This window comes from Copidosoma floridanum, unplaced genomic scaffold (genome assembly GCF_036245765.1).
Source record: "Copidosoma floridanum isolate Cflo_tuat_1 unplaced genomic scaffold, Cflo_Japanese_pri ptg000006l, whole genome shotgun sequence".
Lineage (NCBI taxonomy): Eukaryota > Metazoa > Arthropoda > Insecta > Hymenoptera > Encyrtidae > Copidosoma > Copidosoma floridanum.
Genome location: NW_028321883.1, coordinates 24,266,085 through 24,290,230, shown reverse-complemented (window position 1 = coordinate 24,290,230; position 24,146 = coordinate 24,266,085). Strand labels below are relative to the sequence as shown.

Sequence of the window (24,146 nt, the reverse complement as noted above, 5' to 3'; positions counted from 1 at the left end):
GGAAAACGCAACGAAAAGTAGAGAAACAGAGGATTTCGGGGGAAGCTGGTGGTTGATGGGGGGTAGAAATTGATCGCTGAGGGTCGAGAGGAGGAGCGTGTAATTTAGACGAAACGGCCCGGGTCAGCGGATCACGAAGCCAAAAAGCCCCGTTGATTTAGAAGGGAAGAAAGCCCGAGGTAGACGAGTGGAGTAAAACGAAGAAAAACGAAGAAGCTTCGGAGCGAGGGAGGATAAACCGGCGGAGCTCCGGCTGATCAGATATACACACGCAGACACTGTAATATAAACGCCAGCACAGGCCCAGGGAGACGTGATCCCTCCTTTTATGTGCGCGCATATATATATACACACGTATAACCAACCCTCTTCTCGTTCCTTGGGACAAGAGGTGAGTGTGCGTGTGCTGGTATACTTACGCCTACAACCGTATCAGCTTCCCTGCTCGCTCTGAACAATGTTGAAGCTGCGTATAATGTGCACATGCAACAACCGATCCCGCCAAGTCATGCCTCTACGCGCATAGAGGAGAGTGCGTTGATACAAGGAATATGATGTCCAGCCGCATGTAAATTGAGCAGAAAAAAAAAAAAAAAAAAAAAAAAAAAAAAAGTACGTACACGTATACCCGGTGGTGTATCTGATTGAGTCGCGGGCAGCGGGGAGTTGCTACGTATTACGAGGACGGTAGGGAACGAGATTCGCTTCGGTTGGGGTTTAATGTCCCGGGCGAGGATACGCGCGTTTTGATGTTTTTTGCCGATCTCCGCTCGGCGTCCATTGCGCGCAATGAAACTCTTTCCGGCTCTTACTCGGTGTATACACGAAGCCACATCCACGCGGGCTTTTATGGTTTTTCTTCTCCCGAAGCTCGTTGCTATGCCGCTGTTTTCTTCATTACTCCAGAGCCAAACGGACAGATCCCGCGGCTCCGATTACGTTTTGCATGTATACAACTTTATACTTTCGGACTCTTTTGCATTCGTGCAGTGCGCGGGATATTTTTACGAGAATTTTTCTCCATGCAGAACGTTTGCACGCCCACGAAGATCGATGGGTGCAGAAAGTGAAGAAAAAAGAAAAAAAAAAAGGTTCGGTGTTGTACGTATACGCAAAACCAAGCCCGTGCAGCCGCGAATTTAAATATACTTTAGTATAAACGAGACGCATCGATCACGGCGTATTACACCTAAGCCCATTATCCTCGATAATCCGTGCATGCAAAATAATTTCGGGGTAAAAGCGCCCGATTGTCAATGTATAGGTATAGATACGTGTAAAATGTAAATCACGTGACGGATGATTTGAATAATGCTGTTATTTTTTTTTCCTCACTTATCTCGACGCAAATGCATTTATAATATGATATAATGTATACGTATATGTATGTAGCTGCCGAGGATCGGAAAACGCGATCTACCCAACGTGTACACAGTTTGTGGGTCCTTAACGGAGGATAATTTTGACAAACGCTGATTTAAAAGTAAGCATTTTTAGAAATTAAGTACACATACCTAATGTATATTTGAATGGTTAATTGAAATGAAAAAAAAAAAAGAAAAAGTGTGTTAAAAGCAGGTAAATCACTGTTTTGATGTTTATCGATGCTTCACATACATAATTCAAGTAGTCACTAAATGTTAACTTTAGCGCAATTTACAATATACCACGTAATGTTGACAAAATTTATTTTGCAAACAACCATATGAAGTTTTTGAAATGCGTAAGTGACTACAAACACTTGGTTAATCCTTAAAAAAAACACCCCCTACTGTATGTAGCGTATCGAGTTGAGGTAAGTCTCGAAATTTCGTGGAGAAAAAAATTTTCTTCGCTCATATAATCAAATAATCAACGTGGCAAAATACACGAGAATGAAACTGCTGCGCCATTACATTGCAACAATTGATCCGAGGAGAGGTAAGTATATAATAGGTATACGTGTGTATAAGAGAAAAGTCGCGATCTGGAGCTTTAATATGCAGGTGTGCCTATACGCGCTGGTGGTACAACATATATACAAACACTGGGGTGGTACACCAAAGTACACGGTCATCGTCACACAAACAAGTGGGCAGAGAGAGAGAGAGAGAGAATAATAAAAGCGGAGTCAGTAAGGATGGTCGGTTCAGCGAATTTGCTACCGTATAGGTATACACACACACACACACACACACACACACATATATATATATATATACATATAGAACGTATAGCATGCGCGAGTCGCGGCTGGAGAGAGAAGATGAAGGTTGCTTTGTGTTAAGAAGGATATCGCTTAGTAGAAATCACTGGTTGGGTGGCGCGGGTTACACGTATACGTATATACGCCGTGTATGGCGAGCAGCAGCTCTTCCCCTACCCCCGTTTCGAGCTCCTATACCGAGAACTTGCCAACTTCATTAAAATGTAGAACCCCATCAACAGGACTCATTGTTCCTTCCTCCCCCCCAACTCCTTGGCTGGATTAGTCGTTGCTTTTGTTTCAGCTGCTGCAGCTTCGGGTTTCGGGAGCGTTTAACGAATCCGAGGAAATGTAATCGCCCCCTTTTCACAGTGGGATTCGCGCCATCATCGAGTCCGAGCAAACGGCACGCGCACGTACGCAATGCCTCGTAAAAATCACACGAGAAGGAAGAAAATCGTTTACGCGAAAAAAAAAATTAGGGGGTGGGGTGGAGGAACCTCCTCCTCGAGTAGTTTTACGAAGAAGCGGATGTATTACGTTGGATGCGTATAATACCAGCGACGCGTTCGGCGCTGTCAACCCGAGCGTGTAATTGAGCTTGTCTCTCCTCTTAAGTGACTTGTGGTGGTACACGCGGGCGCCGCCGTCGCCGAGGAAGATTTCTGATTTATGCGCGCTTCATCAGGCGCGTTCTGCCGAATAAACGGCTGATTTACGCGGCTATTACTCGAAAACCCCCCGCCCCTCTTTGTTTTTTTTTTTAAAAAGATCGTCGCGTGTGTGGGTGATCGAGCTGTACATCAGGAGGATATGAGGAGGCTCGTTTTTTGTTCACCGTACCGGGAAAAACAATAATCGCGGGGGCACCTTCGATTCGGCTGGTGGATATGCTGTGACGCCAGGCGTTTTACGGGCCGTTGGGACCCCACGTACAGTATAGGGGCGCACAAATATATATATATATATAGCTCAGAGGTCGTGGTGAGGGTGTTCCTCGAAGGGAGGGTTTTCGGCAGCGCCAAGTGTGCCAAGAGAAGAGAAAAATTGTCGAAGCTTTTTTACGGAGCCGCAGAAATACAGGCGTTTATTCACCAGTGCTACTCGTGCCAGCAAACAGCGCTTCTGTGTGTATTAAGGCGTATATATGAGCTATCGTTTTTTTCCCGAATGAGATTCGTGTTTGCTTAGCTTGCTACTACTTTTTACCTCTTTTGGGGAGGGCTATAGAGCATATACTATTATCTGTTATAAATGATGATTTCGTGCACATCGTTAGCAAACCAGCTGTGTTTTGATGCTCATTGTTATATTTATTGTAGCCAAATATACGTAAAAGGAAAGAGAAACAAGACACGTCCCACTGGATGAAGGAAACCATCATCTTGCAAATGGGTGTACAAGAAAAATAAAAAACATTTAACGTAACTGAGCTTTCTATGAGTTTTTTGGTGGCAAAACTTCCACTAAATTTAGGGGATGGTGGTCAAAGATAGCTACCATACATCAATATAGTTATGAACTCGATTTCTCGATTCCAAGAGCTTTAATACATTTTCTGGACGAAAATGCTGGTTCACGTATGAATATATTTACATGTACTTGCGCTTTAAAGCTATATACCGATCTCCCTCAACTTTGAACCTTAACGTGCTCTGTTTATAATATATACAGTTGGAGACGTGAGAAAGAGAGTGTATACATACCTAGAAGGTGTGTGGGTACTGGGTGGAGGAAGTTTATGGTTAGACACATTATGCTGGAGCTCTGGATGTAATTAGCGCTAGCTACACCTTTGCTGCACACCCGTGCATGCGTGTATGCATTACACGTTGCCCAGACAAACTGACAGACATCAGACACGAGGAAGTGCAGCGAACGCATCGCCGAGAAACGTTGATCTGATTACGGCGCGCGTGGGTATGTATAGGTATATGTTTGCTGTTTGTGTGCATTACTTATGTGAAACTTATATAGATATGGTTGTGTGTGATATACATATATTGCCGACGGGGGAAAAAAAAAATTGCTCGGCTCTCTTTTATACACCGCACGCAAACTTTACTTGTGTCTTTCGCGCCTCCACCCACGCGTTTTCAACTTTACAGATTGAATATACAAGTATAAACGCATGCACGCATATATATATACACATATTTATTATATATACTGTTACATGCACCCACGGATTATAATAGATTGGATAACCTCGTTTATGGGGGTCCCTTGTTATATAAAGTATATATCACACATGGATCTCTCTCTCTCTCTCTCTCTGCCAATTACCCGCTGCGTGGTTTCGAAGATTTTCTCCCTATTATTTTCCCTCTCGCCCCTCTAAAACTTGACGCTCTAATTTTTCCCTCCCCCCGGCCCTCGCACGAGCGGGCGATCAATTATTTTAGCCGTTGCGAAATCCTTTCGTCCCGATCGAGTGTTCCCTACTATGTGTGTGTGTGTTTGTGTACGTGTGTACGTGTGTCTGTGGTTGTTGATTGGGATTGCGCTATTGTTCTTGCAACGTATAACATTGGATTCTTGTTTGTCGCTTGAGTTATTTATTGCCCCGGCAGATATACAACGGCACTACACGTACACATGGGAATGCGGTGATTCCGTTTTCGCTTGTTGCACTTTACAAATCGCGGTACTTATATCGCGAGAAGATAAAAAAAAATATCGCTCGTCCCGTGCTCGCGTGTTGATAATTGCGTTATGTTTCGGAAGGCGCGACGAATTTTATTACTTACTCTTCCCTTTGTTTTTTTCTCCAATGTTGCGTACATAAGTACTCCGTATATATGGGGTCAGTACACTGTAATATGAAAAAAAACTGTATAGTTTTTCTTTTGTATACGCACAAGGTTATTTGACGATAGTTTCAACGGTCTATAGCGATATAAATGTATGATTGAAATAATAATTAATGGTGGTTGAACTTACTTGAAAATAAATAATCACCTAATCGTCAATCATGATACTCCATCTATCATATTCCACACGAAAACCAACACACATTGCAAAAAGTTGCTACTTGTCGACTTCTGTAAGAGTAGTGCACGATTTTACCGATAACTGATAACAATTCATAATAAATAGCTAAGGTAGTGCATGACCGTACCGATTACCGATTGCAACAAACTATAGATACCTACATTGTACATACAAGTGACAGACGACGGGACTATTTATATTGGGTAATATATTGCGAATCACCGCACACACGTGTGTCAACAAACAAACATAACCATCAAAAAGATAGAGTGTAGTGGTTGAACGCGCTTTGTTTAAAATACTCGCAGTGAAAATTAGTTGACAATGTTACGCAGGCAAGCCCGGCTCCGGAGGGAGTACCTCTATCGAAAGTCCATCCAAGATAAGCTAAAACTAATCCAGGAAAAAAAGGATAAAATCAAGAGGTGCCTCGAGGAGAACGTTCCCATCCAAACGGATTTAAGGAAGGAAGCTCTCCTTCTGCAGAAAAAAATCGAATGGGAAGATGCTGGGCCGGAACTCGCGATTGCCCAGGGCACGGAGATGGGTGGAGTTGTCGGGAACAACGAGGACGACGAGTACAGATGGGCCGGCGTCGAGGACCCTAAGATCGTGATCACAACTTCCCGTGACCCCAGTGCCAAGCTCAAAGTCTTCGCCAAGGAGCTGCGTCTGATATTCCCGAACTCGCAGAGGATGAACCGCGGTAACTACGAGATCAAACAGTTGATCAACGCGTGCAGGGCCAACAACGTTACTGACTTTATCATGGTTCACGAGAAGAGAGGCAATCCCACTTCCCTCACCGTTTGCCACCTGCCATACGGACCCACAGCACATTTTACCATGTCAGATGTCATTATGAGGCACGACATCCCGGATATTGGCACCATGTCCGAACAGTATCCCCACCTTGTCTTTCACAATTTCAAAACCAAGCTCGGCCAGAGGACTATGAACATTCTGAAGTACCTGTTTCCTGTACCCAAAGAGGACAGCAAGAGAGTCATCACGTTTGCCAATCACAATGATTACATCTGCTTTCGGCATCATACTTACAAGAAAGTCAACGGCAGAGACATAGAACTGACAGAAGTTGGCCCAAGGTTTCAGCTTCATCTGTATGCGATCAAACTTGGTACGCTAGACAACGAAGCTGCAGCAGATGTGGAGTGGGCATTGAGGCCTTACATGAATACCAGTCACAAGAGAAAATTTTTGTCCGACGACGATGGCTGGTTACAAGAAGATGACGTGGAATAATCTTTCTGTAAATATACGTATATTGTTTTTATAATAAAAATGTTTGATAATCTAAAAGGTAATGTCTCAATTTTCTAATATTAATCGACAATCCCATAATCTTTGAAATACACGGTTTATTGATTATTGTGATTTAGGTACGTTTATGATATACATTTTCTTATTTTTTCATGTAACAAAATAATATATTGCAACGTTTTGAAGAATTTCGAAAACGAAATAGCTCATAGTTGATTTACGCACGCCGCGTATAGTGTAATTACAACCAGCGCCATCTCGCGTGGCTGGTTTTGAGTTAACTCGAGTTTAATCAGTGAGTTAAAAAGTACCCTTAAAATTTCCAAAAGAAATCACTAGGCTAGTTATTTTTCTCGGAAACGTTACGGCCGTATACGGGTACTTCTAATTAGTTCAAAATCAGCCACGAGAGATGGCGCCCATTGTAAACTATAGTTATATATACATATATAAACCGAAAACAGCGCCACTGATGGCGCGAAACTAAATTAAAAATTACAAATTTAATTTACCACTGCATAAACAAATTGTTGGTAAATCTCTTAAAAATATCAGTGTTGGATCGAATGTTGCTTATGGGTGCTTCATGAGCTGCATTTTAAATTCTGCAAGCAAGTGCCCATTGCAAACAACTGTCACTGTAGTTATGCTTAGGTGCTTTACTTACAACCACGTGAATCTCATTTCAACACATAACGCAAAATCGAAGATTCTGCTTTGTTTTGAGTTGTCATTAAAGAAAGTATAAGTACATAGTTAGCGAAAAATAAAAGTCGAAAATTGCGAAGCAAGTAATGAAAATGTAAAGGAGGCTAATAGAATAAGTTACATAAATTCTTACATTTCAGAAGAGCAGGTGCAAGAGCACCTAGTATCCGCAAAGTTAGTTTTCGTCGCCGGGACAGTATTATTTTTTTCGTCGAGAGAAAATAAGCTAATGCTAGTGTGAGGGAGCGATTTCATGATGGATTACTTCTCGACTCCGAAAAGTCAGAAGAATGACGGTGAGGATTTTTTTTTCACTCGCCTTTTAACGATCTTCGCTTTGGATTAGGTTATGTTTTTGTTGCTTTCTCACTCTCTTCTCTCTCGTTCTACTGTTGTTTTGATTATTTTGTTTCGTTGCTGATTTTCAAATATTCCATAATACTTAAGTACACACGAGTCAACAACTATTTAAAAGATATTCGCAATGTTTTAAGTAACAATTAAAGCATACGTAACTAATTTACTCTAAATAAAATTTGTATAATATTAACGTAAATTTAAAATTTTGTATTACACTCAATGTAGTAGTGAATATTTTTTTATTAAAATGTGGTACTTGCCAGCGTTTAAATTTTATTCAAAAAATTATATACGTTTGCATTAATAGTCAGGTGGCTAGTGTGTTTTTGTAATAGTCTTTAGTCTTTTGATGTCTTGACAAGATTCAGATTTTTTTATTGATAGATCTAGAAGTCACTGGAATTTCAAGGAGTGGGAGAGTCCGGAAAAAGTCTTCAAAATTGGTTGATTTTGAATCACCTGACGACGTGACGGATCATAAATTAAAAAAACAAAAAGCTCAGCATCAAGCACAATTACTTCAAGCTCAACAAAGACTTGAAAGATATGAGCAACAGTTACAACAACAACAACAGTGTCAGCAACGAAATTTACAAACTGTCAGTTCAGGGCGACCAAATAATCATGTACAGCAAACAAAAATGGTCCAACAAAAGAAGAGTTATCAACAACCTTCTGTACATTTTAAAGAGCCAGTCAAGCAACAAATCAAACAAGAGTCTAGTTCGGAAGAAGATGATGATTCTTCTGAAGATTCAGAGTCTGAAGGTGCCAATGGGCTAGATGATAGCGTAGAATCAATGTCAGATGATGCTACAAATACAATGATGGTAGGTGAGGAAGAAGAAGAAGGAGAAGAAGAAGAAGAAGAAGAAGAAGAAGAGAACCAAGATTCTGAGCCAGAATTTATTGGTTTTACGAAACTTGAGCCTCCTGAACAACAAACAGATTTACCTTCTCAGGCAAAAAGTAGTTTATATATGTTGGAAAAATACAAGAAAAAAATAATAATAAAGGATGGAAAGGTTATAAATAATAATAAACCATCTAAGACACAGCGGAAAGACAAAGGGGTGCGTGTATTTCAGTCATATTTTATTGAGTTTTCCTGTCTGTTTTAAAAAAAATTCTACTTGATTATTTCAGAAAACTAGATACACTGCTTACATGCTGTGGGCTCGAGAGGCCAGACAACAAATATTAGAGCATAATCCTAATATGGGTCAGTAAAAGTCTTTTATAAATAATGTAATTATAAATTCAGTTTGTATACACGTATTACGTTTCTATTAGATTTTGCAACTGTTTCAAAGAAATTAGGGGAATTATGGGCAACGGTGCCGAATTTAGAAAAGTGTAACTGGAGAAAGCGAGCACAACGTTGTGCAATTAATCCACAATCAGCTGAAAAATTCAGTAAAGTCGCAGTGCCGCCAGCCCGTCAATTTATCAATAAAATTGGTAAATTAAAATGTTTTTTCGGCAAGTCTGGCATAGCAATGTAATAAATGCATAAAAAAATATAATTTTTCAGGAAACAGAAACGGGGTGCCTGCGCCTCCACCTGCGCCTAAGGTTATACAACTAGGAACTCCAAGAATAGGGAACAAGTTACCTATATCACCTCCATTGAACAAGGTAGGGAGTAATGGGCATAATGATCCTCATTTTGAAACAGCAGTATATAAAATCGGAACTCAGCCAATAGACGTTGCCGCTCATTTGACTTTGCTTGGCGAAAGTTTGACAATTATAGGCCAGAAACTTAAAGAGCACGAGGGCCAAATAACAGTTTCAGGAAGTTTGCCGTTACTTTTAGATTCCTTACTTTGCGCTTTAGGGCCCTTGCTCTGTCTTACTCAACAGATACCTGAAATGAACGGAGCTAGTCCAAAAGTCTTGACTTCTACTCTTGAAAATGTGTCATACATAATGCCAGGATTGTAAATTAAATATCTACCATAAAGCTAGGATTTTTATACCCTTTTAATTTCACGAATTTTTTTTATAAAAACATCTTCATTATTTTTTTATATTGTGTTTGTGATCCATTTTTTGTTACTATAAGATAAACAAGTGTCATCCTAAGTATTGATCCTAATTATAATATTTACAAGCGTATCCGATAATTAATACGTTTTAGATGTAATTTAACTATGTAAAACTCAAATTGACCCAATCGATTATTCACTATATACATTTTATTTTTTTCTACTGTTGAGGCAAAATTGGTGGGCAGGTACAGAAAAGATTTACATCTCCATAAATGTCATCTATTCTTCCCACGGTAGGCCACATCTTTGTACTTGCTTTTACGAATGGCTAATAAAAAAATAGTTTTTTAAATTAAATAAAAGATTTAGTACCTTTAAAAGGTAAATTATTTTACTAGAGTTACTTACTGCTGGAAAAGCAGCCAATTCTCTTGAATATGGTCGATCCCATTTATCACTAATAATCTGTTCTTGCGTGTGCGGCGCCATTCTAAGAGGATTAATTCTGGCATCTAGTTTTCCATCTTCGATATCCTGAATCTCTTGCCTTATAGCTGTAATGAAAAATAAAAGAATTTGCAAAAAAAATTGATTTTGAATATCTTTTTGAATATTAAAAAAACAAAAAAAAACCCACAAATAAGCGCGTCACAGAATCGATCGAGCTCGAGCTTATCCTCAGATTCCGTGGGCTCGACCATAAGCGTGCCAGCAACGGGCCAGCTCATGGTAGGCGCGTGAAAACCGTAGTCCATGAGTCTCTTGGCGATGTCCACTACCTCGATATTGGCGGTTTTTTTCAAATCTCGCACGTCCAAAATAAATTCATGAGCCACGAGGCCGCTACTCCCTCTGAACAAAATTTTGTAGTATTTTTCTAGCCTCTTGCTCATGTAGTTGGCATTAAGGATGGCAACTTGCGTCGCTTTGCGCAGTCCCTGTGGCCCCATCATTTTTATGTACGCCCAGGAAATCGGTAAAATCGCCGACGATCCGTACGGCGCAGCAGAGACTGCACCCAAGCCCTTCGTTTCCTGGTTGGAACGAAAAAAAAATTATAACATTAACATTAAAAAGTAACCACTGATGATGAGGGAACGAAAAAAAAAACCACATACCCTAACATCACCGGTCAACGTATCGATGACGGGATGGCTTGGCAAAAAGGGCGCGAGGTGCTTCTTGACGCCTATCGGACCCATTCCTGGACCACCACCGCCATGCGGTATGCAGAAAGTTTTGTGCAGGTTCAAGTGCGACACGTCGCTGCCGTAGTCACCGGGCCTGCACAAGCCTACCTGTGCGTTCATGTTCGCCCCGTCGAGGTAAACTTGGCCGCCCGCCTTGTGCACCAGCTCACAGACGTCGCCAATCGTCTCCTCGAATAAACCGTTTGTTGACGGATACGTGATCATCAGGCACGACAGCTTGTCCTAAAAATCATCAAGCACGTGTTTGAAAGCTTCATTTACATTCATTAAGTGCCGAAAGAGCATGGATAAGCGAGATGATGATAACAGGGATCTCTCCAACCTTGAATTTATCAGCCATGGCCTTGAGATGTTCGACATCGACACAGCCGTTCTTCTTGACATTGATCGGCTCGATTTTCATGCCGGCCATCTGAGCAGAGGCCGGATTGGTCCCGTGAGCCGAAACGGGAATCAGACAGACCTGGCGTTCGCCTTGGCCACGGGACTCGTGGTAGCACTGGATCGCCCTGAGGCCAGCGTACTCGCCCTGGGCTCCGCTGTTCGGCTGGAAGCTTATGCTGTCGTATCCCGTTATCGCGCACAGATCCCGCTCGAGCTCGACGAACAGCTGATGGTACCCGCGCGACTGCTCCGGCGGCACGAACGGGTGCACATCCGTGAACCCTTTGAAGCTGCACGGCATCATCTCGGTCGTCGAATTCAGTTTCATCGTGCACGAGCCCTAACCGATGATTCGCACGAATTTAATTATTAGCTGCTCTCACCCTTATTTTTTTTTTTTTTACTCACCAGGGGAATCATACTGTGCACGAGCGAGATGTCCTTGTTCTCCAAAGACTTCATGTACCGAACGATCCGTGTTTCCGAGTGATGGGCGTTGAAAACGGGATGCTGCAAGTACGGAGTCGTGCGACGGAAGGGCGAGTGGTCAAGGTCCCTGCCCTCAACGAGACCGCTTCCGACGATCCCCTCGACCGTGGCGCTGGTCCCAAACACTCGGAGGATGTCATCCACGTCATTGGGAGTCGTCGTCTCGTCCAGAGACACGCCCACGGTCCCGTCCCTGTTGTACCTGAGGTTCATCCTCTCCGACTCGGCGCTTCTCCTGATGTTTTCCAAAGGCACTCTAGGCTTTATCGTCACAGTGTCAAAGTACCAGCCCTCGCCCACGAGGCCGTGCCCATCCCTCCGCAGTCCCTCGGCCAGGACGACGGTCAGCATGTGCACGCGAGCCGCTATTCGGCGCAAGCCCTCGGGCCCGTGGTAAACGGCGTACATGGCCGACATGTTGGCCAGGAGGGCCTGGGCGGTGCATATGTTGCTGGTCGCCTTGTCGCGGCGGATATGCTGCTCGCGCGTCTGCAGGGCCAGCCGGTAGGCCTCGCGCTCGTCCGAGTCCCGAGTGACCCCGATCATGCGTCCCGGCATCAGGCGCACGAGCTTCTGCCGGCAGGCAAAGAAACCCGCGTGCGGACCCCCATAGCCCAGGGGCACGCCGAATCGCTGGCTCGTACCCACGCATATGTCCACGCCGAACTCCCCTGGTGGCTTGACGAGCGCCAACGACAGCAGATCCGCGGCCGCGCAGACCAGCGTCTTTACAATCAATGATCACCATTGTGTTTAATCATCATCATCATGTGTTCCGAGTGACATGGTGACAATGAGCTTATTATATATACACACTTACGCCATCGGCATGGGCCTTTTTGACGAGGTCGGTAAAGTCCCTGAGGACGCCGCTGGTGTCCGGGTACTGCACGAGTACGCCAGTGATGTCTCTGGCGCTGGTGTCGAGGTCCGTGAAAACGTCACCCACCTGGAGCTCGAGTCCAAGGGAGGCGGCTCGCGTGGCTATGACGCTGATGGTCTGCGGGTGGACCCCGTCCGAGACGAAGATCCGTCGGCGCTTGTTGAATCGATGGGCGAGACCCAGGGCTTCGGCGGCCGCGGTGCCTTCGTCGAGCAACGAGGCGTTCGCCACCTCCAGGCCGCTCAGGTCGCATATCATCGTCTGGTAGTTGAGCAAACTCTCCAGCCGGCCTTGGGATATCTCCGGCTGGTAGGGCGTGTACTGCGTCGTCCTGGACACGTTCATTTCGTATATTATACACACGTGCGTTTGTTTTTTTGTTTTTTTTTTGCACTTTTGCTCATAATTACCATCCTGGATTCTCAAAGATGTTTCTCATGATCGTGTGGGGGGTGCAGCAGTTGTAATACCCCATACCGATGTAGCTGCGCCACACTTGATTCTTATTGGCAATGTCGTTGATTTTTTTTATCAGCTCGAACTCGGCTGGAAACAACATTTTCACATGTTGGTTGGCACCGTATGTACATAGTTGCACGTGCGCGCGAAACTTTTTCGACGATGATAACGATACTTTGCGCAAATTGAGAAATTAAGCAAGACGAGCGCTCTGCGGGGGATCTTGTAACGGTGGCATTGATCGCGAATCGGCGGAAAAGTAGGGTGGATATTTTTTTTTTTTTTTTCTCTCTCCTCGTTTTATCTCTGGGTATGCTTATTTTGAATTCTCGTGAAACGGCGACGCGCGTTTGCAAAATATACACGTCGAGGCACCAGCAGCGTTATTGGCGTCGCGTGAGCGAAGATGCGATTTCGAAGCATCCGATGACCTTTGATACAAGTGACGTAGATTTTTGTATACGCGTGCACTTTTAGTTTATCTGCGCTGTCGGAAAGTATACGGACCAAGAACTCTGTATATTACGCGCAAGTGCCATTCATAGAAACTAATCGCATCGATAAATTTAATTTATCCTTTGGCCAGCATTTTTTTATAAAATCCCTCCGAGATAGAATTATATATCAAATACTGCCGGTATCTGTCTTATTTTGTTTTCACCCTCATTTGCACCCTTATAGAGTCAAGGATTATAATTTAACGATACTCATTATTTTGTCGTTATCTACACCCTAATGGAATCCATCGAGAATAATTCGTGTGATACTCACTCATGGGCTCTTCGATGTCCAAATCTTTCTTGAACTGTATGTTTTTCGGCACAGCTTTGGCAGTTAATTCATCTAACGACTGAAAGGCAATTTTCATTTCGATTCATATATGTATTTTTCTTTTTTTTTTTTTTTTTTTCATCAGAAGATCATTAGTCGGAGTTTTTTATATCAAAGTACGTAAAGTGTCATTATATGTATTTTTTTTTTTAAATTATAAAATTTTGTAATCAAGAAACTCGGTGAGATATTATGTTTAACACAGCGCTTGGCTAGCTGGCATATAATACGTTTTGAAACGCGTGCTCCGGAGAAGCGCGTTTTTGCCATGTATAATTGATATAAAAAACGAACGTCAAGATGGAGCAAGATAAATAAAAGAGCAAGTGTCGAACCTCGAGACCGAGATAATCGAGCATCTCTGCTTGTTCCTGCTGCCGAGGGCCGATGTGCCTGTCCTGGAACTTCTCCCGGGCCGGGAAAATCTGGTCAAAGTTGGTCGGCCTCGCAAACGCGGTACCGAATCCACGCGCGTTCCGGCGCGCTGGCGTGATTTTGCGCAGCTGCTGCTGTAGCAGCCGCGAGCAGCGTGAGACCCTCAGTGTCGACAGCATTGGGTACAATTTTCCTTACTTCTCTTCTTCTGTCTGTACGACGATATTTCACAGATCCTTGTTTGCACCTTCGAACATTTAGAGCGGCTACACCTGCGTATGAGCGACGTTACAAAACTTACAGTAAAATCGCGGGTAGAGAGTATACGGACGGATACAGGTGTCTCGAGTAACAAAAAAATAAATAAATATATAACAAGTACGACAAACTGTACGGTACTCCCAGACTTGTGGGTGAATTATGGTTTTTTTTTTTTTTTTTTTTATAAACGAATCTTACTGGAGAAAAAAAGAATTGCGTTACGCGAAATCGAATTACAAAAGGCAAAGAGGCGGTCGATCGGGGCCTCAGGCGCGTACACGTTCACCGCGGTAGACGCACTATACTGACTCAGCGGTGCATTTCCGCGGTGTGTTTTATAAGTTTACATTATATATATATGTACATACATATATGTATTTGAGCAGCTCAGCTCCACGTGCTTACCATCAGCTGTATCGTTGTCACAATTCTATAGCCGATTCGTATACGAATTCGCGCGTAAAGCTTTACCGCTCGATTTTCCAGCGGCTATTTTTGAAGGGGGCTCTCGAAAGTTTTGCAGCTTGTACAGCTTTTATTTTACCTGTAGATCAAATTTTGGCAATAACTGTTTTCCTTATTTTTTTCAGCTGAGTACGTGGCACAGGAAACATATATCCATGTTTACGACATTTGTTGCAAGTTTAATCAATAATTTGTTGGAGCAAAGGCGAGTTTATTTCAATTTTCATTGACCATTGACAAACAAGACAAAGATTCTCAAGAAAATACGCGACATAGTTTATAGCTGCTACACTGATTCTGTCATTAATAGGATAATTAAAAGTTGCGACGAAAGAGCAAGGGTGAATTGTTTTGTTACAATGATTCGGGCAACTAATTATTTAAAGCGGATTTTATTACAAAATATTTTAAACTTAAGTAGGTAAGGTACTTAAAACATAAATTAACTAAAAATCCTAGCTTAACTATTTCAAAAATTTATCCTTCTGTTGAGAGAGAATTTCAGCAGATGACTTGGCATCGAGGAACAAAAATTTCACCTCGTCAATGTCTTCTTTGCTGATACTGGTTCTTCCATTGATTTTAGCTGTAATGGAAGCAGGTGTCAACAACTGAATAGCATATCTCAAAGTCGTTTTTTCGCCAAGTTCGCTGAGAGCTGTGAGAGCCTCGTCCTCAATTTGCAGACTTTCCGTAACTGCTCTCAATTTGATAATTTGCTCGATTTGAGTTCTTGAATAGGGTAAAGTTTTGATAATAAGAACTCTGTCCAACAAATCTAAAGGCAAACCATGTGACGATTGGATATCTTCCATTCCACGGATACCGCATTTGCCGCGATTCGTCGCGAAAATGACAATGGGTGCAATAGCGGTTTCCAAAGCTCGGTGAAGGTAAGTGAATGTTTCAATGTCAAGCATGTGTACTTCGTCAATAAATAAAACACCTGGAACCAGCTCGGCGATTCCTTGGTCAATGTATTTGTTTACTACCTTGTTAATTTCTTTTCTTAATTTGTCTGAAAATAATATGTAAATGAGACAACTGTTTTCAAAAAATTTTACTACACTGTAACAATAAAAATGATACATGTATTACCTGTTATTTCGGTTTTCTTAGGTTTCATTAGCTGGCCCATCATGGACATGATATCTTGACCTCCTTGAGGTCTTGCATTGGCAACATCAAGATCGTGTAAGGTCACATCCTGAACGACTTCTTTCTTTTTGTGTACATCTCCTTTGGGCAGAGGCACATACTCTTCAGCTTCTAAATCAAATTCAGTTGCATAGTTGTCACTTCTACCTTGCCTCTTGACAGCACCGCTATTTGCCTCAATGTAAATAACATCTCCCACTTCAACTTTTTCTTTTTGTAAGGACTCATAAATTAAAGGATCCAACTTGAGCTGTTTCGTTCCCTTAGCTGTTTTCAATCCAATAACAACGTGCGATACTGTTTTGCCATAGCCACCCATTGGATTTTCTGTTTCTACTGGTGACAACTCTGTAACTTCACCTTCATACACCTCTTTGGACTCTTTGATTCTCAAACCAATAGCCCTTCTAAAGTTCTCCATAAGGACTTCTGTTTTCTTAATTTCAGTACTGTAAACTTCAGAGCCTACCATTGGACAGAAAGGCACTTTGTTACCCAACTCCTGGGCAATGGCTAAAGCAATAGCAGTTTTTCCTGTGCCAGGTGGGCCAGCAAACAAAATTGCACGGCCTGCCATTTTTTTACTTCGGATCATGTCAACGATGTATCCTGCAGCCTATAAAATACCAAGTAAAATTAATATCCAGCATTTAGTTTGTGAGTTATTTGTATGCCCATGATAGTATTTCATTATAGATATGATTTTTAATGTCATATCATTCAGGTAAAAAAATGTGTACAAGTTTACTTGAAACATAAACAACGAAATTAGGGGAGCAAAATTTGAACATTCAAACACAACATAAAACTAACCTCTCTAGCCATTTCTTGACCAACGAGACCGGCTGCAAACGGTAATGCCTGTCCATTTTCGTCCAGGCCGAGGCCTTTAACGTGTGTATGTGCGGAAATTCTTTGGGTTTTAGCAGTGCTTTTAACTTCCTCGATCTTCATGATGATGGTTTTTTTTTTTCTTACAGAAAAACCTTCACTAAGAAACTTGTTTGATCAAACGATTCTCGCACGTTGCCGTGGTGTGTTGTTGACTGTCGCCATGTGTGATGCCGCCAAACGCGCGTTTCACTTTTCAAACGATTTATAAAGTACTTTAGGTATTTGGTTTCCGAATTCCGATGGGAATCTGGTACTTAGACGCTTAATGCAAACTTTACAGACTGCAAATTATAAACGTATTGGTTGATGAAAAAAATGTTACTAGAGGAAATGAAAGAAAATAAAAGGACAAAAATATGTTTTAGAAGTCTTAAGATTTATTTATTCAATAAAATTTCAACATTGTTACAAAATATGATTTTGTAGTTTTTTTTTTTTTTTTTTTTTTTTCATATATTAAAAATAGACAATTTAAAGCTAAAAAATGCAAATTTATATTTAAATAATTCAAACATAAAGAATCTCAAGGCTATATTTACAAGCTAAAACTAAATAGCACATTTTACTTATACAAACATTTTAACTTTTCGTAAAGGATGAATTTTCAAAATTTCCGATTTCAGAGGGTATAAAATTATCATCAGATGTACCCTGTAAAATGCAAGTGTATATGTATATATTTTATAATGAAATGAGAATATTCAGCAACTTACATCCTGTACAACTATGTAGTTTTGTTTTTCTGATGATAGATTTAACTCGTCCCCATCAGCACTAGTAAGAATCATAACTGGCTCTTCTATATTTTCTTCATTAATGTATGTTATATTCATTTCTGTCTCCTCCTAATAAAAAACATTGCATGAATTAAATTATTGAATATAATATATCTGTAAATAGTAAGGGTTTTATTTTATTTTCTTACAGGACAATATGGTTCAAATTCATCTTCGTTTGATTCTTCTGATTTAACGACAGCTTGACTTTTTCGAATAGAAATCGTATTTTCTATTTTATTAGGTTTTACAGGTGTCGGAGAAGAACATTCTTTAAGTTCTTTATGTAGATGCCGCCATATAGTTGTCTTTGGTATTTGATAAGTTAAAGAAGCTGCAGCCTGCGACATTCTTCCGGTTTTACAAGCTAATACAGCTTTTTCCAAACGGTTTTGTTTCTGCTCATCTTCTAGAGATTTTCGCCTTTTCCAAAATGATTTAGGCAATTTCCCTTGATTAATTAAACGAGTTTTGTCTCTAAAAAGAGTTGTTTTTGGAATCTATACATAGAAAATAAAATTAATCTCTATGATTGGTTTAAGCTTGTTCATTGACACATTATAAGTAATTTACTTTATATTCCATGGAAACTTTAGATAGAGTTTCACCTCTTTCTAAAGCTTTTACGGCAGCTTCTCGCCTTTCACTACCGTAACTTTTTCTTTTATCGCGACTAGTTATGGGAACACCTTCTTTCTGAACTCTCCTCCACAGAACAGTTTTTGGTATTCCATGAACAACAGCAGCTTGTTGAAGACTACATCCCTCTAAAAGAAAAAAAAAATGTATGCAATGTGTATAAAAAGTTAATTTTTTTTTATAAGTGATAAAGCCTCACCTGACACTGATTTAACTGCCTCCTTCATATCTTCAGCTGTGTAGATAACCTTGGTGGTATTTATCTTTACACCTAAAGCTTTTGCACGCATGTACAATGTAGACTTGGGGATGATATATTTTTCAGCTGCTTCTAACAATGATTTACCAGCACATATATCCTTAATGGCAGCAGCTAATTGGTTATCAGAATATTCTTTTTTGCTAGAACTTTTCCTTCTTTTGAAAGTCTTGTTTGAATTTGGAGTACTATAAGTACTTGTTATTTTACTATTATTTGCAGTTGTATTACTGACAAGTGTTACTTCTTCAATACCATCTGAATCTTCATCATATACAAAAGTAGATTCCTGAAAATATGGTTCATCATCTTCAGCTTGATCATTCGATGCGTCCGACTCTACTAAGCCAGCAACCTGTACGTACGTGTGAATATAAGTTTTCAAATGTCGATTCAAGAAAATTTTCAAATTTAATGACATTTAATCAAACTTACTTCTCGTAGACCTTCGATCTTTAATTGCTGAGCCAAAGTTAACAGTTCAGTGATTTCTGTAGAAGGTACCCTAATTTCTCCATTGTAACAAAATGAGACAATAGCCTGTAGATGATCCAGATTTACGTCAGGGATAAAAATTGTCTGATCCTCGTTACTGTCAGACAGAAGCTCCTGCAACAGCAGTTGAGTGTCAGAATCACTGTGACGTTGGTATCAAAATAACAAACGAATGGGATCAAAACACTTACTTGAAAGAGTTGACTGCAAGCACTGAGAACCATGCGATGGGCGCGAATCTTGTGGCCAGAAGCGCAGAGGGTGATGTCGAGCATGGACTCATCGAGAAAAAGCTCGCGTACGACTCCTGTGAACTGGCTGCCGTAGTCCTCGCTTCTGACATTGTTGCAGGCTTTACCGTCATCAGCGATTACCTCTGTTATGGACAATGTAGGAGCATCATCTTTCTCCAAGTCTTCGTTATTGGCACTTGGACCCATTTGAATTCAAGTATTCCTCTCTCCGCGTTTCTTAATCAAAACAAACTCAAATCGGCACTTTTAATTCAAGTTTCGCTGACGAGCCGTACGATGGGTTCGGGATTACGAAATCTATATGAAACACTCTTATTCGGTGTTGGCGCGTCGTTCAAGTCACGAACACGACATATTCCGGTACCAACAGAGATCCAACTAGGGAACGGAATTTATCCGTTGTTCTGCACTTCTGGAAAGCCTGTCCGTATCGTAATCTGGAATAGGTAACGTGGACAAGACGCGCGCTCCGTAGATACCTTGTACCCGCAATATATAGTATACGTGTAGCGTGTGCTCATTACAAAACTGCGACAATATGGCTGACGTGAGTGCGACTGTGCCGTTCCTCGGGTTCCTCTCCTTTCCTTTCTGAAAACAACTCCAATGGCGATGCTAAAAGTTGCTTGAGGGAACGGCAGTAGAATGTGTTGCAATCATATACCTATATCTATGTAGGTGTATCTGCGACTGTAGTGCATCTGGCATGAACCATTCGGGTTTCTTGTTTTTTTTTCTTTGTTTTCAGTTTTCCAGGTTTTCTTTTCTCTTTCTCTCTCTTTCTGACATTCGGAGATAAGAGAAAGATACTATTATATATACATATACAGAGTGAACAATGACGTATTTAAACTTGAAAACGAACATAAAACGGTTACAGCGCCATCTACTAGCTTATGTGTGCGAACACGAAGAACCTTTAGTTTTTTTAAACATCGTCATTGCTTTTAAGTGTTAGGGCATAAGTACCTATACTATGATTATGGAACGAGTACACTGTTGTTTCCACAACCTGTTAAATATTTTCTGTGCATTTTTGGAACAAACAATCCGAGTAACGAACGATAACTTTCGAACGCACTCAATATAATCCTTGCAAAAAAAAAGTCAAAATAAATTACAAAATTTTATAACCTCCAAATAAGAGCCCATAAAGTAGAATAAGAAAAAAGAAAATAATTACTTAGTAGTTATAGCAAAATTAATAATCACATAATGTGGTAATTTTCAATTGATTGTACCGAGAACCGAGGTTGTACAGCTATAGAGGTCGTAGCGTCTGTTCGGCTCGAGAGAGCATCTTTAAAGAGCAGTAAGTATATAAGAGTATAGGTATATACTTTTGCCTGTGTAAGTATACATACACTACATACATTGTTACGAATCAAGAAAAACCACCAACCGTTTTATCGGCATCAGCATCATATCCAGATATTCCAGATCATATCGTCGAACTTCGATTAAACTCTGCCTTGTTAGTCTCGTTACTCGTGTACATACTTATTCAGGAGTTTATTGTAAGGAATATTAGTTTAAAAAAGATATTTATCCTCTTGCACGGACTCTTAGACGTGTCAGAAGTCAGAACGTGCAGTATACATACTAAATTCACACTTCTTTAATTCCTAACAGCAGATTGAATTAAGGTTCGTTCATTTTTATTTTTACTATAACATTATATTTTTCAAAGTTTACTAGTAAAATAGTTTAATTTTCGATTAATCAATTTTTTACATAGCAGTCATCATGACTAAGAAGTGGACTGTAAAGGACATTAAGGATAAACTAGATGAAGATGTCCTGGACCTCAGTCTGTGTGACCTGGATGAGGTGCCTGTAAAGGAAATTGTAAGTGAATTCATGGTTTTTCATTCTAGATGTAATTCTTGGATAACTTGAAAAAAAATTTTTGTCATGGTTTGCAGGCACAAGTTAAGAGGTTCACTGAGTTGGACTTATCAAACAATGTACTTGTTACACTACCTGTAAGTCTTCCAAGCAACATTCACTGTTTCGTTGAATCTTGAAAATATTTAAACTAATTATTTTTCTTTTTTAATAGAAAAATTTTGCAACCCTGACTCAAATAGTCAAACTGGATTTGAGCAAAAATATGTTAACTGAAATTCCTGAGAATTTTGGAGAGTTGAAAATGTTGCGTCATTTAGATCTGTATGGTAATAAAATAACCAGGTTACCAATGAGTCTTGGTGAATTGAGGAGCTTGAAATGGCTTGACTTGAAAGAAAATCCACTGATACCAGCTTTTGCTAATATTGCCGGTCCATGTAGTAATTCTAGCGAGTGTCAAGCTTGTGCTAAGAACATTGTTTCTTATCTGGCTAATGTAAAAGTGACAGTAGAAGAGGAGAAGCAACGTCGTCTTACAGCTGTCCAAGGTTTGCAACTCTCTTCAAATACCTTGAATATTTTTGCATAAATTTGGATTAAAAAATTCTCTTGCTTTTACAGAAACTGAAAAAACTACTCCAAGCAGTAAAAAAGAATCGAAAAAAAAGAAGAAAGCAGAGAAAAAAGTTTCTGAGAAAGCTTCACCTTCTGCTAAAAAAGATGTTCAAGAAAAAAATAATACGCAAGTACCTCCAAAAGTTAAAATAGTCAACGATCATCAAGTAAAAAAAAAGAATTCAAATGGTAAACTCACATTAAGTATTCTTTTTTATAAATTTTTTAAATCAAAATATAAAAGTGAATCATTTATTTCCAGGAGTTTGCAGTCTCTTATGTTACGTGTTCATGTCGTTAATCAAGTGGACATTGCTTTTTGTCCTTTTGGCTATAACAATTTTTGCTGTTTTCCCATACTTTTATCCAAAGCCTGCAGATGAATTCTTCAATTACGTGGAAACTGAAACAGGTTTGCAATTAAAACCATACCATCTAAATATTGTTGCAATGTCTGAAGTTTTCATCGATAATGCTAACCAATGGACCAACCACATTCGAGATTATCTAGAGAAAACATATGAAGAGTACTTCCTGGAAGAACCTTCCCAAGAAAAAAATTTCTAAATAAATTTTCACCAGAACTAATAGATTCTGTTAATTATTTTTTTTTTTACCAAATGAGTATGATAAAATTTTATCTGCTCATTAAAATTACATTTTTTTTAAATAATTTAAAAGAAAGGGCCACAAAGTGGCAGTAAAAACCAAACCACTATTTTTAATTTTGTAATTTTTTAATAAGTACTTTTTCAATAATTTCTAATACACTTATTAGGAATATAGTTTGTACAATATTTTGAATTTTAAGATGTAAGTGCAGCAAACACAAATGCCATAAATAGCTTTTAAAACTTTTCCTTTTAATGTTTTAAGAAGATCAAGTGGATACATTCTATATTTCCATTTCCGCACAGTAACTTTAGTAGTATGTAAGCAAGGTATATGATACTTAGAAACATACAGAGAACTTGAAAATTCTTCCATATTTAGAAGAATAGTGAATACTTATAAATAAAGTTATTTTAAAAAATATCTTTTTTTGTTTTTTTTTAAACCCACTCTGAAAATATTTTTCTATTATTATATTTACCACAGTAGATTGAACTTTGACTGTAGGTATATTCATTTATTGGGAAGATTCGAAATACGTCTGATTTAAAATACGTTATTTTAAAAACGGCAACTTTTAGGCGGTGAAATGAAGCGATTTTCTTTCTATTCTCTACTTTATACGCAACAGTTTTTTTTTGTATCTACATAATCAGACACAATAATTTGAAATATCGTAAACAAAATACAAGATTAATCCCAACGGGTTTGGGAACTCTATACATGTACATTTTTGTTTTCTCCTGAGACACGTCAATTTATCGGCAGTTGCACTGCCAATGAGGTATACAGCTAATACGTGTACAAAAGGGTCAGACAAGTGGAAAATGCTCAAGTGCCGAGCGAACCGTTAAACGCGCGTTACTGGTAAAAGACCGGAGTAATTCCAGCGTCCTATATGTCTATGTTAACAGAAGAAATTACTCAAGACTCGCTGAACTACTTGCCTCGTCCCGTGAAAAGAAAATGAAGGAAATCGCAGGGCTCGTTAACGGTGAAATTCTACGTTTCGTTAAATTTTTTAAATTGATCTAAATAACTTTTTTTTTTCTTTTATATCGTCCACGTTTATTAATCTCATAAAAAACGTGCTATTTTGAAACTCCTATATCAGCAACTTACGAAGCGAACAAATTTTATATTGAACAATATGCGAACTTTCCACATTTTGAGGGTATAGGTAGACTTATTGGAACGTGGTACGGTGCAACATACGCAAACTGCATTTCATCACAATACATATGTTACGAATAGCGCCATAAACATATTAAAATATGTATACGTAACAAACGCATCTTCTCACTATATACATACTTGTGCGGAAAATCGTCCTTTTCGCACTTTTTACATAAATAATTATGTAAGCACCAACAAATCCTCATTTGACATCACAATTTTTGTGGATCAAATTTTTCCTTTTTTTTATACTGATTGAAAAAACTCCCATTCGACAATGGTAGAAAATATTTTTAAAAAATCACCAACTGCGTGTTTTTGATGTTTGGCAATACGTATTATGAATGAGTGTCTAACATGGATGGATTTACTGTAAGTTTATTATATATACAGAATTCTCATTGGATGGGTCATCCAACTGACGCGGTAATATATAGTAATCGACTTGGTAATAGGTATATGTGTAAGTACTTAAAATACTTATCGAATATCACATTCCGCTCCTCCTCGTTCTCTTATTGTACTTACCCTCCCTCG

General features: G+C 39.8%; 6 protein-coding genes across 9 annotated transcripts; 3 read left to right on the top strand and 3 right to left on the bottom strand.

The window, feature by feature from the left end:
* Positions 1-5,395: 5,395 nt before the first annotated feature.
* On the top strand, positions 5,396-6,456 carry LOC106640290 (U3 small nucleolar ribonucleoprotein IMP4). The gene has a single exon (XM_014354271.2). It carries the CDS (start codon positions 5,504-5,506, stop codon positions 6,440-6,442), a length of 939 nt encoding a protein of 312 aa, XP_014209757.1. The 5' UTR covers positions 5,396-5,503; the 3' UTR covers positions 6,443-6,456.
* Positions 6,457-6,967: 511 nt separating this feature from the next.
* LOC106640234 (uncharacterized) lies at positions 6,968-10,076 on the top strand. 3 transcript variants are annotated; one of them, XM_089588416.1, is made up of 6 exons: positions 6,968-7,464; positions 7,913-8,362; positions 8,411-8,601; positions 8,675-8,750; positions 8,822-8,989; positions 9,063-10,076. In XM_089588416.1, exons 1-6 carry the CDS (start codon positions 7,422-7,424, stop codon positions 9,473-9,475), a joined length of 1,341 nt encoding a protein of 446 aa, XP_089444542.1. In that variant the 5' UTR covers positions 6,968-7,421; the 3' UTR covers positions 9,476-10,076. The 3 variants fall into 3 exon arrangements, with proteins under 3 accessions (XP_089444542.1, XP_089444541.1, XP_014209675.2); XM_089588415.1 differs by having other exon boundaries at positions 7,919-8,601; XM_014354189.2 differs by having other exon boundaries at positions 7,913-8,601.
* LOC106640233 (glycine dehydrogenase (decarboxylating), mitochondrial) lies at positions 9,497-14,711 on the bottom strand. Its single transcript, XM_014354187.2, has 10 exons — positions 14,115-14,711; positions 13,720-13,798; positions 12,900-13,035; positions 12,427-12,820; positions 11,526-12,332; positions 11,056-11,457; positions 10,641-10,955; positions 10,160-10,556; positions 9,931-10,076; positions 9,497-9,850 (listed from the first exon to the last, which is right to left on the bottom strand). The coding sequence occupies exons 1-10, from the start codon at positions 14,331-14,333 to the stop codon at positions 9,740-9,742; spliced, it is 3,006 nt and encodes a 1,001-aa protein (XP_014209673.2). The 5' UTR covers positions 14,334-14,711; the 3' UTR covers positions 9,497-9,739.
* A 374-nt stretch (positions 14,712-15,085) lies between these two features.
* pont (RuvB-like helicase pontin) lies at positions 15,086-17,162 on the bottom strand. The gene is made up of 3 exons (XM_014354246.2): positions 16,852-17,162; positions 15,979-16,654; positions 15,086-15,898 (listed from the first exon to the last, which is right to left on the bottom strand). The coding sequence occupies exons 1-3, from the start codon at positions 16,990-16,992 to the stop codon at positions 15,345-15,347; spliced, it is 1,371 nt and encodes a 456-aa protein (XP_014209732.2). The 5' UTR covers positions 16,993-17,162; the 3' UTR covers positions 15,086-15,344.
* Positions 17,163-17,395: 233 nt separating this feature from the next.
* LOC106640281 (uncharacterized) lies at positions 17,396-19,932 on the bottom strand. Its single transcript, XM_014354261.2, has 7 exons — positions 19,293-19,932; positions 19,042-19,215; positions 18,547-18,961; positions 18,282-18,475; positions 17,858-18,208; positions 17,646-17,777; positions 17,396-17,583 (listed from the first exon to the last, which is right to left on the bottom strand). Exons 1-7 carry the CDS (start codon positions 19,539-19,541, stop codon positions 17,512-17,514), a joined length of 1,587 nt encoding a protein of 528 aa, XP_014209747.2. The 5' UTR covers positions 19,542-19,932; the 3' UTR covers positions 17,396-17,511.
* Positions 19,933-20,666: 734 nt separating this feature from the next.
* Positions 20,667-22,797, top strand: LOC106640283 (leucine-rich repeat-containing protein 59). Of its 2 annotated transcripts, none has more exons than XM_023389224.2 (6): positions 20,667-21,001; positions 21,097-21,203; positions 21,281-21,340; positions 21,418-21,754; positions 21,828-22,010; positions 22,084-22,797. In XM_023389224.2, the coding sequence occupies exons 2-6, from the start codon at positions 21,102-21,104 to the stop codon at positions 22,386-22,388; spliced, it is 987 nt and encodes a 328-aa protein (XP_023244992.2). In that variant the 5' UTR covers positions 20,667-21,001; positions 21,097-21,101; the 3' UTR covers positions 22,389-22,797. The 2 variants fall into 2 exon arrangements, with proteins under 2 accessions (XP_023244992.2, XP_014209750.2); XM_014354264.2 differs by having other exon boundaries at positions 21,094-21,203.
* Positions 22,798-24,146: the final 1,349 nt, after the last annotated feature.

Bases quoted from the DNA above. Each gene is read 5' to 3' on its own strand.
- LOC106640290 (XM_014354271.2), top strand. From the start codon at position 5,504: ATGTTACGCAGGCAAGCCCGGCTCCGGAGGGAGTACCTCTATCGAAAG.
- LOC106640234 (XM_014354189.2), top strand. From the start codon at position 7,422: ATGATGGATTACTTCTCGACTCCGAAAAGTCAGAAGAATGACG. The intron at 7,465-7,912 runs GTGAGGATTTTT...TTTTATTGATAG, and splicing joins GAAAAGTCAGAAGAATGACG to ATCTAGAAGTCACTGGAATT. The intron at 8,990-9,062 runs GTAAATTAAAAT...ATAATTTTTCAG, and splicing joins TCAATTTATCAATAAAATTG to GAAACAGAAACGGGGTGCCT.
- LOC106640233 (XM_014354187.2), bottom strand. From the start codon at position 14,333: ATGCTGTCGACACTGAGGGTCTCACGCTGCTCGCGGCTGCTACAGCAG. The intron at 13,036-13,719 runs GTGAGTATCACA...TGTTGTTTCCAG, and splicing joins GGACATCGAAGAGCCCATGA to CCGAGTTCGAGCTGATAAAA. The intron at 12,821-12,899 runs GTAATTATGAGC...GAACGTGTCCAG, and splicing joins ATCTTTGAGAATCCAGGATG to GACGACGCAGTACACGCCCT.
- pont (XM_014354246.2), bottom strand. From the start codon at position 16,992: ATGAAGATCGAGGAAGTTAAAAGCACTGCTAAAACCCAAAGAATTTCC. The intron at 16,655-16,851 runs GTTAGTTTTATG...GGTATTTTATAG, and splicing joins GTCAAGAAATGGCTAGAGAG to GCTGCAGGATACATCGTTGA. The intron at 15,899-15,978 runs GTAATACATGTA...TATTATTTTCAG, and splicing joins TAAGAAAACCGAAATAACAG to ACAAATTAAGAAAAGAAATT.
- LOC106640281 (XM_014354261.2), bottom strand. From the start codon at position 19,541: ATGGGTCCAAGTGCCAATAACGAAGACTTGGAGAAAGATGATGCTCCT. The intron at 18,209-18,281 runs GTAAATTACTTA...TTCTATGTATAG, and splicing joins AAGTTTCCATGGAATATAAA to ATTCCAAAAACAACTCTTTT. The intron at 17,584-17,645 runs GTAAGTTGCTGA...TGCATTTTACAG, and splicing joins ACTACATAGTTGTACAGGAT to GGTACATCTGATGATAATTT.
- LOC106640283 (XM_023389224.2), top strand. From the start codon at position 21,102: ATGACTAAGAAGTGGACTGTAAAGGACATTAAGGATAAACTAGATGAA. The intron at 21,204-21,280 runs GTAAGTGAATTC...CATGGTTTGCAG, and splicing joins AGGTGCCTGTAAAGGAAATT to GCACAAGTTAAGAGGTTCAC. The intron at 21,341-21,417 runs GTAAGTCTTCCA...CTTTTTTAATAG, and splicing joins ATGTACTTGTTACACTACCT to AAAAATTTTGCAACCCTGAC.